Source organism: Pelmatolapia mariae, linkage group LG3_W (assembly GCF_036321145.2).
Source record: "Pelmatolapia mariae isolate MD_Pm_ZW linkage group LG3_W, Pm_UMD_F_2, whole genome shotgun sequence".
NCBI classification, from domain to species: domain Eukaryota; kingdom Metazoa; phylum Chordata; class Actinopteri; order Cichliformes; family Cichlidae; genus Pelmatolapia; species Pelmatolapia mariae.
In genome coordinates this window covers 73339984-73356182 of record NC_086229.1, presented here as the reverse complement: position 1 = coordinate 73356182, position 16199 = coordinate 73339984, and the positions used below count along the sequence as shown (strand labels likewise).

At 40.7% G+C, this 16199-nt stretch overlaps 1 protein-coding gene and 1 long non-coding RNA gene across 2 annotated transcripts; both read right to left on the bottom strand.

Annotated features, from left to right (window-relative positions):
- Nucleotides 1-365: 365 nt before the first annotated feature.
- On the bottom strand, nt 366-1700 carry LOC135932556 (zinc finger protein 239-like; the record flags this gene model as incomplete). The annotated part of the gene is made up of 2 exons (XM_065470038.1): nt 366-477; nt 997-1700. Coding segments are annotated over 2 exons (816 nt in total), but the record flags the coding sequence as incomplete, so codon positions are not given.
- A 104-nt stretch (nt 1701-1804) lies between these two features.
- On the bottom strand, nt 1805-15469 carry LOC134623914 (uncharacterized). Its single transcript, XR_010573564.1, has 3 exons — nt 15286-15469; nt 2363-2468; nt 1805-1907 (listed from the first exon to the last, which is right to left on the bottom strand). It is a non-coding gene; the product is annotated as an uncharacterized LOC134623914 (long non-coding RNA).
- Nucleotides 15470-16199: the final 730 nt, after the last annotated feature.

The following is a 16199-nucleotide window of genomic DNA, read 5'->3' as shown; positions in this document are numbered from 1 at the left end:
TTTACAGTGTGGAATTGTTTGTGTTCGGAGTATGAACTGAGATTCCTGAAGCTCTTGTCACACTGCTCACAGCTGAAGTTCACTTCCATGTGTGTACGTTCATGTTTGTTACGATGACCTGATTGTGAGAAGCTTTTGTCACAGTGTTTGCACTTGTATGGTGTCTCTCCTGTGTGGATTTGCTTATGCTTTTTCATTGAGCTCATGTCCAGTGGTGAAGGATGGCCCACACTGGTCACAGATGTGCTTTTTGACCCCACTGTGGAAGAGTTCATGTATTTTTAATGTACTTGGTGTGTGGAAGCCTCTCCCACATTCTTTGCAGTAGTTCATTTTGGCTCCAGTGTGTCTACGTTGATGTGTTTTTAGGTCCCGTTGATGATTGGAAGCTTTTCTACAAAGGTCACAGAGAAACTCTTTCCCACCACCACAGTGACGACAGGGTTGAGAACTGGATCCATGTGCGTTGCTCTGCTTCTAAACAAAGACAGTGTAAGTCAGGGAATTCCTTCAACGTTTTTATCCTGAACGTCGCCTGAAATAAAGAGCATCTCTGCCAACGTCCAATTACATTTTACTGTTTACATTATAACACTCAGCTTATCGGACAAAGATGACTCTTCATTTTTCCAAACAGTTCATTCAGTATAACTCCATAAGTTTACTGATCAGACTTGTTCCAAACAATCAGGTTAAAATTACAAGATAAAAATCAATACCTCCTCACAGTAACTGCACTTGTAGAGTTACTTTCTGGTGTGGATCTGTTGGTGTTTTTTTAGCTGATGTGGAGCTTTAAAAGTCTTCTCACACAGGTCACATTTATAAGGTCTCTCCTCAGTGTGGCTAAACATGTGTCGTTGTAGCTGTGCATCTGTTGTAAACAGTTTCCCACACTGATCACAGCAGTAAACATCATTTCCAGTGTGAATCCGGAGGTGACTATTTCGGTAGTGTTTGTCGCTGAAACTTTTTCCACAAAAGTTGCAGCTGTACGCCTTAATTCCAGAGTGGGTAACTAGATGCTTCTGTAAGTTTTCATTTTGAGCAAAAGCTTTACCACACAGCTCACAGCTGTGTGCTTTAACTCCACTGTGGATGAGTTGGTGTTTTTTTAAGTGTGCAGCCAGGGTAAAAGACTTTCCACACAAGTCACAGCTGTGTGCTTTAAATCCACTGTGGATGAGTTGGTGTGTTTTTAAGCTTCCAGCCTGGGTAAAAGACTTTCCACACAAGTCACAGCTGTAAGGCTTAACTCCACTGTGGATGAGTTGGTGTGTTTTTAAGCTTCCAGCCAGGGTAAAAGACTTTCCACACAAGTCACAGCTGTAAGGCTTAACGCCACTGTGGATGAGTTGGTGTGTTTTTAAGACTCCAGCCTGCGTAAAAGACTTTCCACACAAGTCACAGCTGTAAGGCTTAACTCCACTGTGGATGAGTTGGTGTGTTTTTAAGCTTCCAGCCAGGGTAAAAGACTTTCCACACAAGTCACAGCTGTACGGTTTAACTCCACTGTGGATGAGTTGGTGTTTTTTTAAGACTCCAGCCTGCGTAAAAGACTTTCCACACAAGTCACAGCTGTAAGGTTTAACGCCACTGTGGATGAGTTGGTGTGTTTTTAAGTTCTGAGCCTGGGTAAAAGACTTTCCACACAAGTCACAGCCGTAAGGTTTAACTCCACTGTGGATGAGTTGGTGTGTTTTTAAGTTCTGAGCCAGGGTAAAAGACTTTCCACACAAGTCACAGCTGTATGCTTTAACTCCACTGTGGATGAGTTGGTGTGTTTTTAGGTTGTTAGTCCGGGTAAAATCCTTCCCACACTCATCACAGCTGTAGGTTTTCTCTCCCTTTCTTCTGTGAGGTTTGTCGGCCTCCTGAGAGCACTGACTTCTCGCTCCATGTTGGTCCTGCAGTGACAGAGATACCAACAGAGGCAGTGAGTGAAATGCAGTCATTGAACAAACTGAAACTTCCTCCATTGGTGGAATGAAACATGTCAAAAAACACATTGTAGCTGTGTTACCACCACCTTCTGGTGATAGTATCACATTACAATGATGTGCTACAATGAGAGTTGTAATGAAAATGACATTATTGAAGAAATATTGATCTCAGTAGAGAAACTCTTTTATTTCAGACAAAAATTGAGTTCAACTGATGATATTGTTTTTTCAATGTGTGTAGAGAAAATATGATCTTTGTATTTTTTTGTAACTTGTGTGGTTTTTGGTTGTGAATGTAGATTCTGTATATATGGAGGAGCCCAGGATGGAAAAGATAAAGCTGCTGTTAACATGTTTTTAAAAACCAACCAGCTGTACACACAGTTTCAATAACAGTGTAACTGTGATGTTTTTCTCACCTTTTGTGTTGAAGTCATTGTTTCCTCTGTAGTGGCTCAGCTGAGTCCAAATGGCTGAAATTGTTCCTCTGCTGCACCACCAGACTCTTCTCCTCCTGTTACTCAGCTGGGACACAAAATGTATATATTTGTATTTTATTCCTGACAAAAAAAAAGCAGAGCAAATAAACATGACTAAACTCCTCAGTGACAACAATACCTATGAAGCTTCACGGTGAAACCCCAGAAGCAACTACAAAAAGAAAGTCATCAGTTGCCTACAAGAACTTGAAAGGAAAAACCACTGACCCCCTGCATGTCATCGCCTTTACCCAGGGGATGCTACACCCTGTATATATGGACTTCCATAGACCCACAAAGACGGAGTCCCGATCAGTCTCAATGGTAGCAGTATAAACTCAGCCACCTACAACATTTCAAACACCTCATTACCATCCTAGCTCCCCTAGGATGGTTATGAGGTTTTTAAAAAACATTTCGAAACTCACTTTGTTAATGTGGAATTCTAAAATTATTTTACAAATGAAGAATTTATTCTACAATTCATCATCTAAGAATTCTGTATTTCGATGTGTGTCTTATTTAATGAATCACTTCAATGTAAGCAGCTATCTCTTGGTAGTTTTCAGTCTTTTGAATATGTGGCTTTACAGCTGAAGGCCCCATCCAAAGTTATGTTTCCTAATGTTTACAGGCCTCCCAAATACTGCACAGACTTTTTAATGACCTCAGTGAACTGCTGTCTGTGATCTGTGTTGATTTCAACTGTGTAATTATTGTTGGGGATTTTAACATCCATGTGGACAACCCTCAGGACAAAGGGACTAAAGACCTGAGTAACACTCTGGGCAACTTTGGGCTGACTCAGCATGTAACAGAGGCCACACATAATAGAGGACACACTCTTGACCTACTGATCTCCAAGGGCCTGAGCATTTCAAAGGTTACTGTATCTGACGTGGGCCTATCTGATCATTACTGTGTTTTCTTTGAAAGTAAATTTTCAGCCCACATAAATATATCAACAGCAGTGATCACAAAACGGCGTATAACTGAAAACAGTAGTGAGATCTTTAACCAGGTCTTCCCCTTAACACCTGACCTGTCTAGAGGTTCAGTCAATGAGCTTGTCACTAGCTTCAATGCTAAAATGCTAAATGTAATGGACACTATTGCTCCCATTAAGGTGAAGGTTTCTCTGGAAGGAAAAAGTCTCCATGGAGAAACTCCACACTGGTGAAAAATGAAAAAAAGAGAGTGTAGGAAAGCTGAGCGCAGATGGAGAAAAACAAACCCGCAGGTTCATTATGACATCTATAAAGAGAAACTTCACAATTATAATTTACAACTGAGGAGTGCAAGGAGGTCCTACTTCTCTGGCATCATCACGAAAAACAGTCATAATGCTCGGGTCCTATTTTCTACAGTTGACAGGCTAACAAACAAAGATCAGTCTTAGTTTTACTGGATCTCAGTGCAGCATTTGATACAGTTGACCACAACATATTACTCAAACGACTGGAGAATTGGGCAGGTCTTTCAGGAACTGTACTAAACTGGTTCAAAACATACTTAGACCCCTTCTGTTTAACATTTACATGCTTCCACTGGCACAGATTATAAAGAACAACAAAATAAACTATCATAGCTATGCAGATGACACACAAACATATATCACAATGTCACCAGGAGACCGAGGCCCTGTACAGGCTCTTGGTAAATGCATTGAGGAAATTAATGACTGGTTGTGCCACAATTTTCTCCAGCTGAACAAAAACAAAACTGAAGTAATAGTCTTTGGAGCCAAAGAAAAACGATTACAGGTCACCAGAGAACTTCAGTCTATACACCTAAAAACCACAAACTAGGCGAGACATTTGGGTGTAGTGATGGACGCAGACCTAAACTTAGAAAAACACATTAAGACAATAACAAAATCAGCTTACTATCACCTCAAGAATATTTCAAGGATAAAAGATCTGATGTCTCAACAGGACCTGGAAAAACTAGTCCATGCATTCATCTTTAGCAGGCTTGATTACTGTAACAGCATCTTTACAGGTCTACCTAAAAAAATCAGTCAGACAACTACAGCTCATTCAGAACTCTGCTGCTCGAGTCCTCACTAAGACCAAAAAAGTGGACCACATCAGTCCAGCTCTGAGGTCTTTACACTGGCTGCCTGTTCGTCAGAGGATAGACTTTAAAGTTCTGATGCTGGTCTATAAAGCTCTGAATGTTTTTTGGGACCAAAGTATATCAGTGAAGACTCACCTATTCTCAGCTGCTTTTGAAAAAAAAAACACCAAATCCACACTTAAGTTTAAATTTCTAAACTTAAATTTGAACTACTGATTTTATCTACTGTTCTGATTTTATCTACTGTTTTTTTAATCAATTCTAATCATGCTTTTTATTTGTTTTTGTTTTTAATGTCCCTGTAAAGCACTTTGAATCACCTTGTTGTTGAATTGTGCTATATAAATAAACTTGCCTTGCCTTGTGTGGCTATTGTTGTTCTCCATATGGTGGTACAAATAGAGGACATAGAGGAAGTGGCACACATCACGAGGGGGTACATGTTGAAGGTGTTAAAAACACACAGTGTGGTTGGCTAGGTTAACTCACAAGCAGAATTTAGCTGTGCCTGACTACAATAGAGACTTTCTTCTTTAGATGTTTCTGAAACAAGAAGGTGTAGTAAACAGATTTGTTTCAGAAAAAGGGGAAAGGAATTGAAACAACATACATAAGCACAGAATGTTTTAATCCTACTAACACATACACACACATGCAATGAAGCTCATGAATACCAGATGGTATTTTAAGCCTGTGTTTCTGATTTTATCATCTTGTTCGGTTCACTTAGTGAGATGAGAAGCGATATATGAACTAGTGGACTAATATTATATTAGGAAAGATGATTGTGTCTGTCTACATGTTGGGTAAGTGCCGAGTATTTGGTTGTGTATATGGGGGTGGGAATGCACGTCTGAGTCTGCGTGTGCCTGTTCGTCTGTGCCTATATGTAAGGTTGGGCCTTAGACTCAACCTCTCTGGGAACATCTCAGGCCCTCCAAAGTACGGAGTACGGAGGCCTATCTCCCCTCACCACACTCCCTGTCGGTGGCTGATGCCCTCAGACGTTGGTGTGCTGGTGGTTCTTGTCGACTGGGGCTGGGTGCTCATGTATGTACCGGCTCACTCCTGGTGGCCGACTGGCGGGGCCTGGCGCCTGTGGCCCGGCTAGGCCCCATCCGGGGGGGTGGGGTGCCCTCAGGCCTCTGGGCCTGAAGCTCGGTCCTCTCTGGCGCAACTGGCTGCCGGCAGAGCCCGCGGGCACGCCACTGCAACCCCCTCTGGCCTCTGCTCTGTGGCTGCTGGGTGACCTATTGTTTGGGGCTCTACTCAGCTCTTCCCAGGAGGGTGGCACGGTTCCCCCCCCTTTGGTGGTCCTCCTTGGGTCCTCGTACTCTGGGGCCTCTGGGTGTCTTGGGCCTGGATCTCCTCCATACCTGCTTCATGCTCTGGGGGACGGGGCTATGGCTCCCCACACTCCCTAGCAGATCGTTACATGGAGAAACCTTTGGAATACAAGCATGCTTATCCACACGGGTGTACACATGGGAGTTCACAGACACAAACTACACCTTTCTTGGCTGCTACCTCAAAGCACATTGTGCGCTGTCTATCTTGTGTGCTGCACAATAACATTTAATATTTAGTATCTACTGTTATCTACTGCTATCTACTGCTGCTTTTTACTGTTACATTCCCATAGATCATTGTGATGTTGTTTATTATGTGGCTCTTTTTTCTACTGCTAGCTAGTTTATTGTGATGGTGCTGTATTTATTATGTTGCTGTTTTTTGCTTGTTTGTTTTCTCTTATGTTTTTTTTTCTCCATACAGGTGATCCAGGTGTTTTGTTTGTTTTCTCTTTCTTTCTTCTCCCCTTTCTCTTCTCCCCTCTATTTTTCTTTCTCTCCCTCTCTTTCTTTCATTCTTTCTCCCTGTCCTATCCCCCAGTCATGTCTGTCCCGAATGTAACAACCGAAAATAAAATAAATACATAATTATAATAAAGGTCAATCAAATGGACCAATGTGGCAAGGCCATGATGATCCACTTGGTAAAGTAAATCCGCTTGGCATCTCTCTTGGCCTTAAGACAAAAATTCTGATGGCTAAAGATCCAAACAGGAAAGGGAAAAAAAAAAAAAAAGAACGACGATTGAATGATAGCAGGGGTGAACAGAATGCAGCAGAGGGTTTAAATGAGTGAGACTAACAGATTCTTAGTTTCTTGTTCCTGATGATCAGATAAACGATGAGCTTAAAATCCAGTTAAGGAACAAAGAAATAAAGAAGGTCAAAGATTTTAAGTTTTTAGGAATAATTTTTGATTTACGTCTTAAATTTGACAAGCATGTAAAGAAGATTGCTAAGACTGTCAAGGCTAATCTGAATTGTTTTGAGTTAATTCAGCACCATATACCTGCTTCAACTATGGGCAGAAATCTGTGCCATCAGCAACTGAATTTGAATAAGTTATTTTGAATTTGAATTGCTCAGATTGAATCTGAATTGTAACTTGAATAAATGCTTTTGAAAACTGAATTTGAATTAGTCTAATTTGAAATTGAATCTATGGCTTGAAAATGATCATCACTAAATTGAAATTGAATTTTATATATTGAAAATGAATTCATTTGCTCTGAAACTGCATTTTATCCTTTAAAAATTCAACTCTCAAATAATTTCAGTTTCACTCTCACCATTCAGTTTCAGTTCTACAATTCAATTTCATTTCCAAAATTCAGTTTTTTGGAACTTACATCCGGTTCCGGGTCAAGCGCAGATTAATAGAACTACGTTTTACTAGCAGACCGAAAGTGTTACTGATGGGAATCTACAGCGTCTTGAGCTGAATTAAGACTTCAGAAGTCATTCGTCATGTCGAATGACCAGCGGATAAACTCTCAGGTTGGTAATAAATGTATTACATGTATAAGAACAAGCGTCATGTTAACAAATGATAGCCGTACAGTAACTTTTATGCTTATTGTAGCTGTTAGCTAAAAACGCTAATTTAGCGTAGTTTGCCCTGAATTCAGCTTTGACAAACAAATATGATCGACTGTTTCTAGTAAAATTCCAAAGTTGTCGTCTTGGACCCTCTGAGAGCCCTGTATGCTTGCAGAGACCCCTACAGTAGGGAAACATGCAAAACGGTGTCCAAACCTTTGTATTTTAGCTTTATTTATGTCTTACACAGCATCCCAACTCTTTAGCTAACTTAATAACTTTAGCTAAAGTGAATAGTTAGTCTAATTCATTAGCGCAGTATTACTGGATCACCTGTTTGAAGTGATCAACACCCTAGACAAACGCTACACAGTGCCGTCCTGCAACTATTTTTCAAATGTTGCACTACCTGTTCTATACAGGCAGTGTCGGACAAGGGTGGAGACGGAATTACAAGCAGTACAAGATTTCACGGCAACGACAGACTTATGATCCAGCCAAACTCAGCGTTATATTTTGTTAATAATTGTGGTTTACATTTTAAGAAACATAGCTTTTACCTACCTCTCTCATCACCTTACACACGGAAAGAATACTGTTCAAAATGTTATTGTTAGAAGAATTTTAAGGTGTTCAGTCTCAACTGTTAGGAAGTTGATGTGCAGTTAATAAGTGCAATAAATATTTATATTGGAAAAGAAAATCGTGAGAGAATTGTGATCTCAATTCTAAGCAAAAAAAAATCGAGATTCTCATTTTATGCAAAATCGTGCAGCCCTGGCATCATTGTCACATTTTAGAGAAATATAATCTATTTGTGTTTTCTTAAATTAGTCTTTAAATGTATAAATAGGATGGCCCCAGAGTGTCTTAATAGATACATCCAGAGACAAGATAGTAATCGTATTACTAGAAGAAGAAGGCTTTACCATGACATACACCTGGTTACATGGGAAGAAACTTATTAGGAAACTAATAGGACATTAGGGTTGTGTGAAATGTGTGTGGCTGGTGGATGAATGTTTTGGGGATTTATTTGGCGGCTACATTTTTTTTTTTATCAAGTGGAACCTGTCAATACGTTTTGGTTTGATTTATCAGTTTAAGGAGACGAGTATGCTTTGGGAAGTCCTAAAACTAGACTTTCGCATTTTTATATTTTGTAGTATTTCTTTTCTTTTTTTCTTCTCATGTTTGAGGAGTGCACTGAGACTGGACTGATAATGGGGACAAATGGTTCACTGACTTGACATTGACACGCAGATTGCAGCTACTCCAAGCAGAGAAGGAAAGGGTGGATGTATGTATGTTTTTCCAGGAGCAGGAAGATGACAGCGACATCCTAGGGTCGCATGAGCTTGTGGGCCATGCAGACTTAATCTTGCAGTTGTTCATGTGTATTTACCAGCGCTGTGTTATTCATGTTGTAGTGCCACATTTCTTTTTTTATAAATCATAACACATTAGTAATAGTAATATTATTTCCTCACTTTAGTGTTCACCAGTTCTATACATGCATGTAGAATGTTATCACAATTGGGCCCCATGTTATTGCACCTTCACAGTGGACCCATCGTAGACTGGAAGACATCCTGCTTTAAGGGAGGTGACAGCGAAAATCGTTTTTAAATACTGAAGCTAGCTCTCCACCTCTACCATTGGTCTGGGGAGAGCTGAAAAATGGAGGAGTTCCGAGAAAGAAGAAAACTCACCGCGTCCAAGCCAAGTTTCCATCAGGAATATAAAATCCAGTCCCGACGAGGGCAGTCTACCCCTGAGATTGAAGCAAGAAGAGGAGGAAGAACGCAGAGAATCACCCAACACGGAAGACACTGAGTGTTAAATTACAACAGAGGTTCTAGTTTTAGTACAGAGAGAAGAAAGAGACACAGGTGAAGATGGAGTTGTGGGAGAGCAAAACACACTTAGCCAGATTAGTGTGTTTAGTATGGGACTGACACTTGTAGAGCATATTTTAATGGAATAGACGTGGACTACATTGAAGTGGAAACACCAGCTGAATAGTGTGAGTGTAGCCTGAGGCTATGTTAACATTAACGCGTTTTTGTTTGAAAATGCATCGTTTTCTCTCCATTTTGGCATCCGGTCCACAATGAGACTGCGTTTTCGCTGATGGAAAGCGCAGTGGTTTGAAAACGCTCTTGAAAACAAATACATCTGAAAACAGTGGTTTTGCGTTGCAGTGTGGAAATGAAAACTTTCTAAAACGATGACGCATGTTAACCTTATGAGTTAGTTGTTTTGTTTGCTCTCAATTTTGACAGTCCTATTAAAGATTAATATCAGTCTGTACATGCTCCAGATTTCTTGAAATTATTTAACTCTCAATCACTTTTGCAACTTTTTACTTTTGTGTTACTCACAGCAACAAGTCCACCTCATTGTTAGTCCATTTAAAAAAACTCTGCTTTTCCTCAACATTTTGCTGCCGCGTTTCAAAGAGCCGGTGTTCTGGGAATTCATCCTACCTGACATACCATCCTACCCATTGTTTCTGCACATGCACCAAACCAACCTACCTTTGTTAATCTGAGCTACAAGCATACTTTAACAGCTAAAATTCAGTGGTGAACCATCCTACCTTTGTCAATAACAGCTAGAAACATACTCTGATGGGTAAAATTAAGTGCCAAACCATGATACCTTTGTGAATGTTACCTACAAGCATACTTTAATGGGTAAAATTAAGTGGCAAACTGTCCTGGCGTTTTGAATATGACCTACAAGCATACTCTGATGGGCAAAGTTAAGTGGCAAAGTGTCATACCTACTTAAATTTGTGCTGGAATTACTCTGTGACAGCAGAAATGTGCATAAACTACTTACGGTAGGATGTTTTGCCAAAGCAGGATGGTTTGTCAGAAAACCAGAAAGTAAATAAGCAGCAGACAGAAATGAGGCAGGTCGAATCTTCTTGCGTTTCACGCATGCGCAGTCCTGACACGTAAGCGTTTTCGGCCGTTTCAATCTGGACGCGCAACGCTGTGAAAACGACTGAAAATGCCAGTGTGGACACGGAATGTTTTCAGAAGAGAACGCCGTTTTCCAATCTATCCGGGCTAGTGTGGACGCAGCCTCACTCTTCTCTCAACATCTTCACAATAAACTGTGAACAGATACCGAGGAGAGCAGCAGAAGACCTCATCCAGGAGCTGTTGAAGTACGATTCTTTTTGATGGCAGCAATCAGGCGGAGACTTTTACTTCCAAAATCCATTTGTGCTGGCAGCAGGGGCGATATTGACCCATTTTGGGGGTGCTTCAGCCAGAGTGATGGTGGCTGAGACGCAGCGGAGCGGAGGTTGAGTGTCTGCAGCTAACAGGACATGTTAGCTGCATTTAACCTTCAGTTACTCTTTATATAGTTAGGTAGAACTCAGACCATGTTTCTTTTTAGCAGAAAAACATCACACCCAGGTAACCTGCAGTGTTGAAAACGTGTTTTCCGACGATGTTTGCTACTCTACAATCCGTCCTACTCTCTAGTAAAATCAGCCACATCTAATCGTCCTGTTGCTCCCACTGAAATTTATATAGCCTATTTAAAATCTAAAACCTAAGATTGTCCGTAGCCTACTGTTGTTACCACTGTCCTGTTTGCAATCAATACTGAGAGAGGACTTTTTGTTAGTGATCTTAATAGAATTTTTTTCATATTAATGTAAATTTTCATCTAATTGAATACAATCCATTTGTGTATGATTGTCAGTTCAAAGAGGGAGAGAGGAAAGAGGGGAATGTGAGGAGAAAGTACAAGGTCAGGAAGAACCAGGTAAGAAAGCAGACAACTGAGAGGCAAAACAGAAACTGTTAAACTGACAAAGAGACAAAACCTAATTTTACTCACACAATCTGGAAGTTGTGTTCTCCCTATATTACAGCTGCTATACAGAATCTGCAAAACAAACTGGGTTGAAACATTTTTGACCCTCTCTAACAACATTCCAACATAACATTATCATTGATTGGGGAGATTAAAATCAATGATATATTTTATGTGGTTCAGCCACAACTCTATTAAAACCAGTAATACGTAGGCCAACTTTTGGACCGTCTAGTTTTCTGTATGACTGCCGCAGTACATACATCACATTTGCACACTATCAGAAAGTGCCAAACGGTGCCCTGGTGGAGTGAGGAGCTGTAAAGAGAAGCACAGCGCTCTGTTTATATTCTAAAAATGTTTTAAGCTTGTTTCAAAGATTCTGTACTGCAGCTTTAAATGTTTTTCAAAAGCACACATACACTTATCAGTGTTTCTCAAACTTTTTACAGTGTGTACCACCTGATAAAAATGTCAAGCTCTCCTAAGTACCACTATGAAAGCATGAAACTCGTAAATCTTACAACACAAAATTATTATTATTAAATTAGTAAAATTAGTATCTGCAGTAAAGATTTTTTCATACATTGTATACATTCTACCACAGGCAAAGTGGCCTCCATTTTTATAGTTTTTATTAATATTTTGTAATAATTTATTCTGTTTTGGGAGTGTTTTTTTAATGTTTCTGTATTATACATTTTACGCATTAAAAGTGAATCTCTGTCCAGAGAATGCACTCAGTTTACTTTTTACTCACTATGAGCATCATTCATTATTCTCCCCCAGTAATTAAGGTTAGGATATGTATTTTTTATTATTATTATTATTCCAATCCATTCTTCTTTTGCAGCAACAATATTTAAGGATGCAGGGACTGACAGAGACAGGTTTACCTTGCCTGGTTGGGCAGCTCTCTGGGTGCTCAGCACCCCCAAAGCTCTGATCCTAGAATCGCCCCTGGCTGGGAGTAAATAAAATACAGACGCATCTGGAGATCATTCTATGAAGTCCTATTCTAAAGTGTGTGAGGAGCATTCCTCACACACACCTTTATAGCGTAAGGGGGGACGAGCGGCGGGGGTAGCCCTTTGGCACCCCTTCTCAGTAGGCTTCCACTAGGGATGGGTATTGATAAGATTTTAACGATTCCGATTCCATTTTCGATTCTGTTTAACGATTCGATTCTTTATCGATTCTCTTATCGATTCTTTTGAAAAAGGAGAACACTCAGGTCGATTAGCTTAGAACTTTGTTTTTATCTTCTCTTTGAACGAGATAGAAATTTAGGAGTAACATGGCCTTACAAACCCAACAGTGCGATCTCAAGAGAACCAGCCTTCAATGGGGTGTCACAGGGTCCCCAGGAAAAAAAAATGTAAATGTAAAATAATAAAATAAATATTCTTCTGTACTATAACATAAATTATTCTGTAGCAGTTACACAAGAATATCCAGTAATGTCCCTGCCTACAATTAAACACCTTCACTTACCGAAAATCGGGGGCATCTGCTGTGACAAATGGGTGCAAGGCTTTGACCACAAACTTAGTCACTGCTCGGTGACATTCATCCTGGCCTGAAAGGAGACGCTACCGGTAGACTGCAGCGACAACTGCCAGCAGCTGAGCCAGCCAGACTCTGTCTGTCTCTCTCATCACGGTCACCTAAATGCACAGTAATGGCAGGTTTTGTAATGAGGCAGATCGCGCTAACATAATATGCACTGTTAGTTGATTATTTATGTTGGGTCTGTTCCCACAAACCCCGCTAGTTCTAGAGACTTATTCATCATGAAAGAAAACAAGGCAACAGTGTTCGATCGATTACTTGCGCAAGGGAGGCCTTTGGTCAAGAACCAGCTCTTGGAGCTCACGCTCCTAACCTGTCTCCAGCCCAAAGTCCTTCAAAGAGCAGCTTCCCTCGCAGCTATTTATTGAGAGACAGTTCACACAATAGTTTACAACACGTACCTCCCCTCTTAACCCCCCTTGGTTACAAAGACGAGGCACTGTGTGTGTTTGTGTGTGTGTGTGTGTGTGTGTGTGTGTGTGTGTGTGTGTATGTGTGTGTGTAGGTAGGTGTGTGTGTGTGTGTGTGTGTAGGTGCCCTCCTGCTGATCAAAGGGTCATAAACCCTAAAAGCAGGGGGAACATCCTTGGTCATAAAGAGGGTAGTCTCCCCCACACCCAATGTATGGTTTACCATAGGTAACACAGTGAAACCATACAAAGGGCAGGAAGCTCTACCACACATCAAACAGACCTCCACAAGGATGTTCCCTGTGATAAAACACTTCAGCCTCACAGTTAAACAATGTAGAAATGGATGGCAAGCATAAAAATGACAAACATTTAAGAATCCACTCTAACAATTTACCTGCCGCAATAACGGGAGAGGACGTGCAAACGTTACCGCTGCTGCTGAGTTCAGATTCACGAGTCCGGAGAGGAATTAAAAACACGACATTCATTTAAGGTTGTCGCGTGTTTTGTGAGCAAATGCTTTTGCATGTTCGTAGTGTTTCCTCCCTTAAATGAAATATCTACTTTGCAAGTATTGCAAGTTCCCTGTTGTCATCCGTTCTCGTAAAGTATAAACAAACTTTTGAGCGTTTGAGCCGCCATGTTTCCTGCCAGGTAAATGACGCTCCGCAACGTGGTGACGTCATTCGGGGCGACTGGAATCGATAAGGGAATCGTTTGCAAAAATGGCAAACGATTCCAAGGAATTGAAACAGTGGGAACCAGTTCTCAACAAGAACCGGTTTTCGATATCCATCCCTAGCTTCCACTACTCTCTCTCTCTCTCTATAGAGATTGAAAATGTGACGTCATTCAGGGGTAAAACCGCAAAGAGTTCTGGGAACTCGTGGCAAGAGGTACGAGGGCACGCAGGCTTTCAATTGAAATCAGTTACACAGCGATAAAAAGAAACACAAATAATGCCAAGAAGCTGTTGTATTATTAACTGCAATAGCCGATCGCATGACAGCCACGGGAAGCCGACGGGTAAAGAGATCGGTTGTTATCGGATTATGTCGTTGAAGAGAACAGGCGATGGATGGCCTGGATTGCAGCCATTCAAAGACCAAATATAACGTCCCAGAACACGCCAGCTCACAGGTTAGTCTGCTCCAAGCATTCCCACAAAGTTCAGTGTTTTGTAGTAGTTAATACGTCATTTTTCATAACATAATTGGTGATATAGGTTACAAGGAAGTCTGGCGCTGAACAGAAATTGTGGCGCTATGCTCCTTTCTTTATTGTGCATAAATAGTGAATTGTCCTGACAGAATATTGTGTTTCGCTTCTGTTATTACCATGGTACATTGACAAAAACGTATACTTTTATTCACAGGATAAAACAGTTTTTTTGTATCACTAATTGCCCAGTACGATTACAGCGTACAATATTATTGTCACTGCTACATTTCTGTAATGTGTACCAGAAATTATTTCCACTACTAATTAATTACCGTTGAGCTCAAAGGTCCTATTAATAAACGGTTAACGAATTAGTATTTATGAAGACGATTTGTGAGACTGGTAAACTTATGATATGTACGATGGTCTTTCGTTCTACACGATGTATTTCAAGGTCCTGTACCCATCCGTTGGTAAACTGTACCTGGGCTTGTTGCAGTGACCTGAAGTTACTAAACTTCATGAGTGTATGCACTCGTGAAGTTTAGTAACTTCAGGTCACATTGTTCTCCTTCGTTTTGTACATACCTTTTTTGGTGGGCAAAGAAAAAGCAAGAATTTATTGGAACCCTGGGGTTGCCCTCCCCCACGCTTGTACCTGTGGCTTACTGTCGTGGGGGTGGAGGTTGGCTGTTCTCCTGCCCTGCAGCCCATCCTTTTGTTCATATTCAAAGACTATTTTTCTGTATGTATTCTTACCCTCTAGCAACCGCCATTTCATAATGTTGCAAGCAATCACGAACTCTACAGTCTGTCTAACTCCAGTGTATACCAAGCAATCTATTATTCTCAACAGAGATAAACTCAACATAAACTGAACCCACATTAAAGTTAGCTCGGTGCTTACCTTTAGATGAGCCCACAAACCGAGAGAAACTCCGTGATGAAGCTGGAAGTCTTTCCAAACAGATCAGGGAGCAGAGACCCACGTGGTTCACGCTGATCTCAGCTACAATCCAGGAGACAAGGGTGCAGATCGATGCAGATATCGATCCAAACGTTGATAGTGGTATTTGTTCCTGTAAGTTCACTACTTTACTCCCGTTTCATGAAAAAGCAGCTCTCTGTGCTCGACTCCTCTCCTGCACACACACTTTGCTCCGCCCCCTTTTCCCGGCTCTGCTGTGATTTGTAGCTGTGCGGTCACGTGACTCAGCTGCACAACGTAACCACGTGGGAGTGTTATTTCAAAATTAGCGCCAATCTCCTTTCTAGTGATGGTAAATTTGATTCTTTTTACTGAATCGAGTTTTAATGAGTCACCAAAGCGAATCGAATTTTTTGAGTCATTTGATTCACTGAGTCAGTTGACCAGAGAGTGCAAAAATGTACATTTTCACTCAAACTTAATTTGTTTCTCTTTTCATGTAAATCCTACTGCTAAGATGAGTGATTCTAAAAGAAAAAAAACTATTTTATAGAGCAAAAACATTTGTAAAATTAAGCAATTTCCTATCAAAATTTCTTAATAAACATTTATTTTGTTTATTTTTATTTTATTAGTATTTTCCTTAAATGTGTAAAATATATATTTTCTCATCTAAATGTCCACTAGCTGTGAGCCAGGGGGCGGTAATGCGCCTTAACATTGGTTGCCAACCAAGAAGAAGAAAAAGCTGTGACGCAGGAGGGAGGGGGTGAGTGAGTGAGTGATTCGTTCGCTCTATGATTCAGCACAGGAGGGAGGGGGTGAGCGAGTCCTGAGCATTGACTGTAGAAAACATGGACGATGTGACTCCGCCTCCTACCATTGTGCAAAAA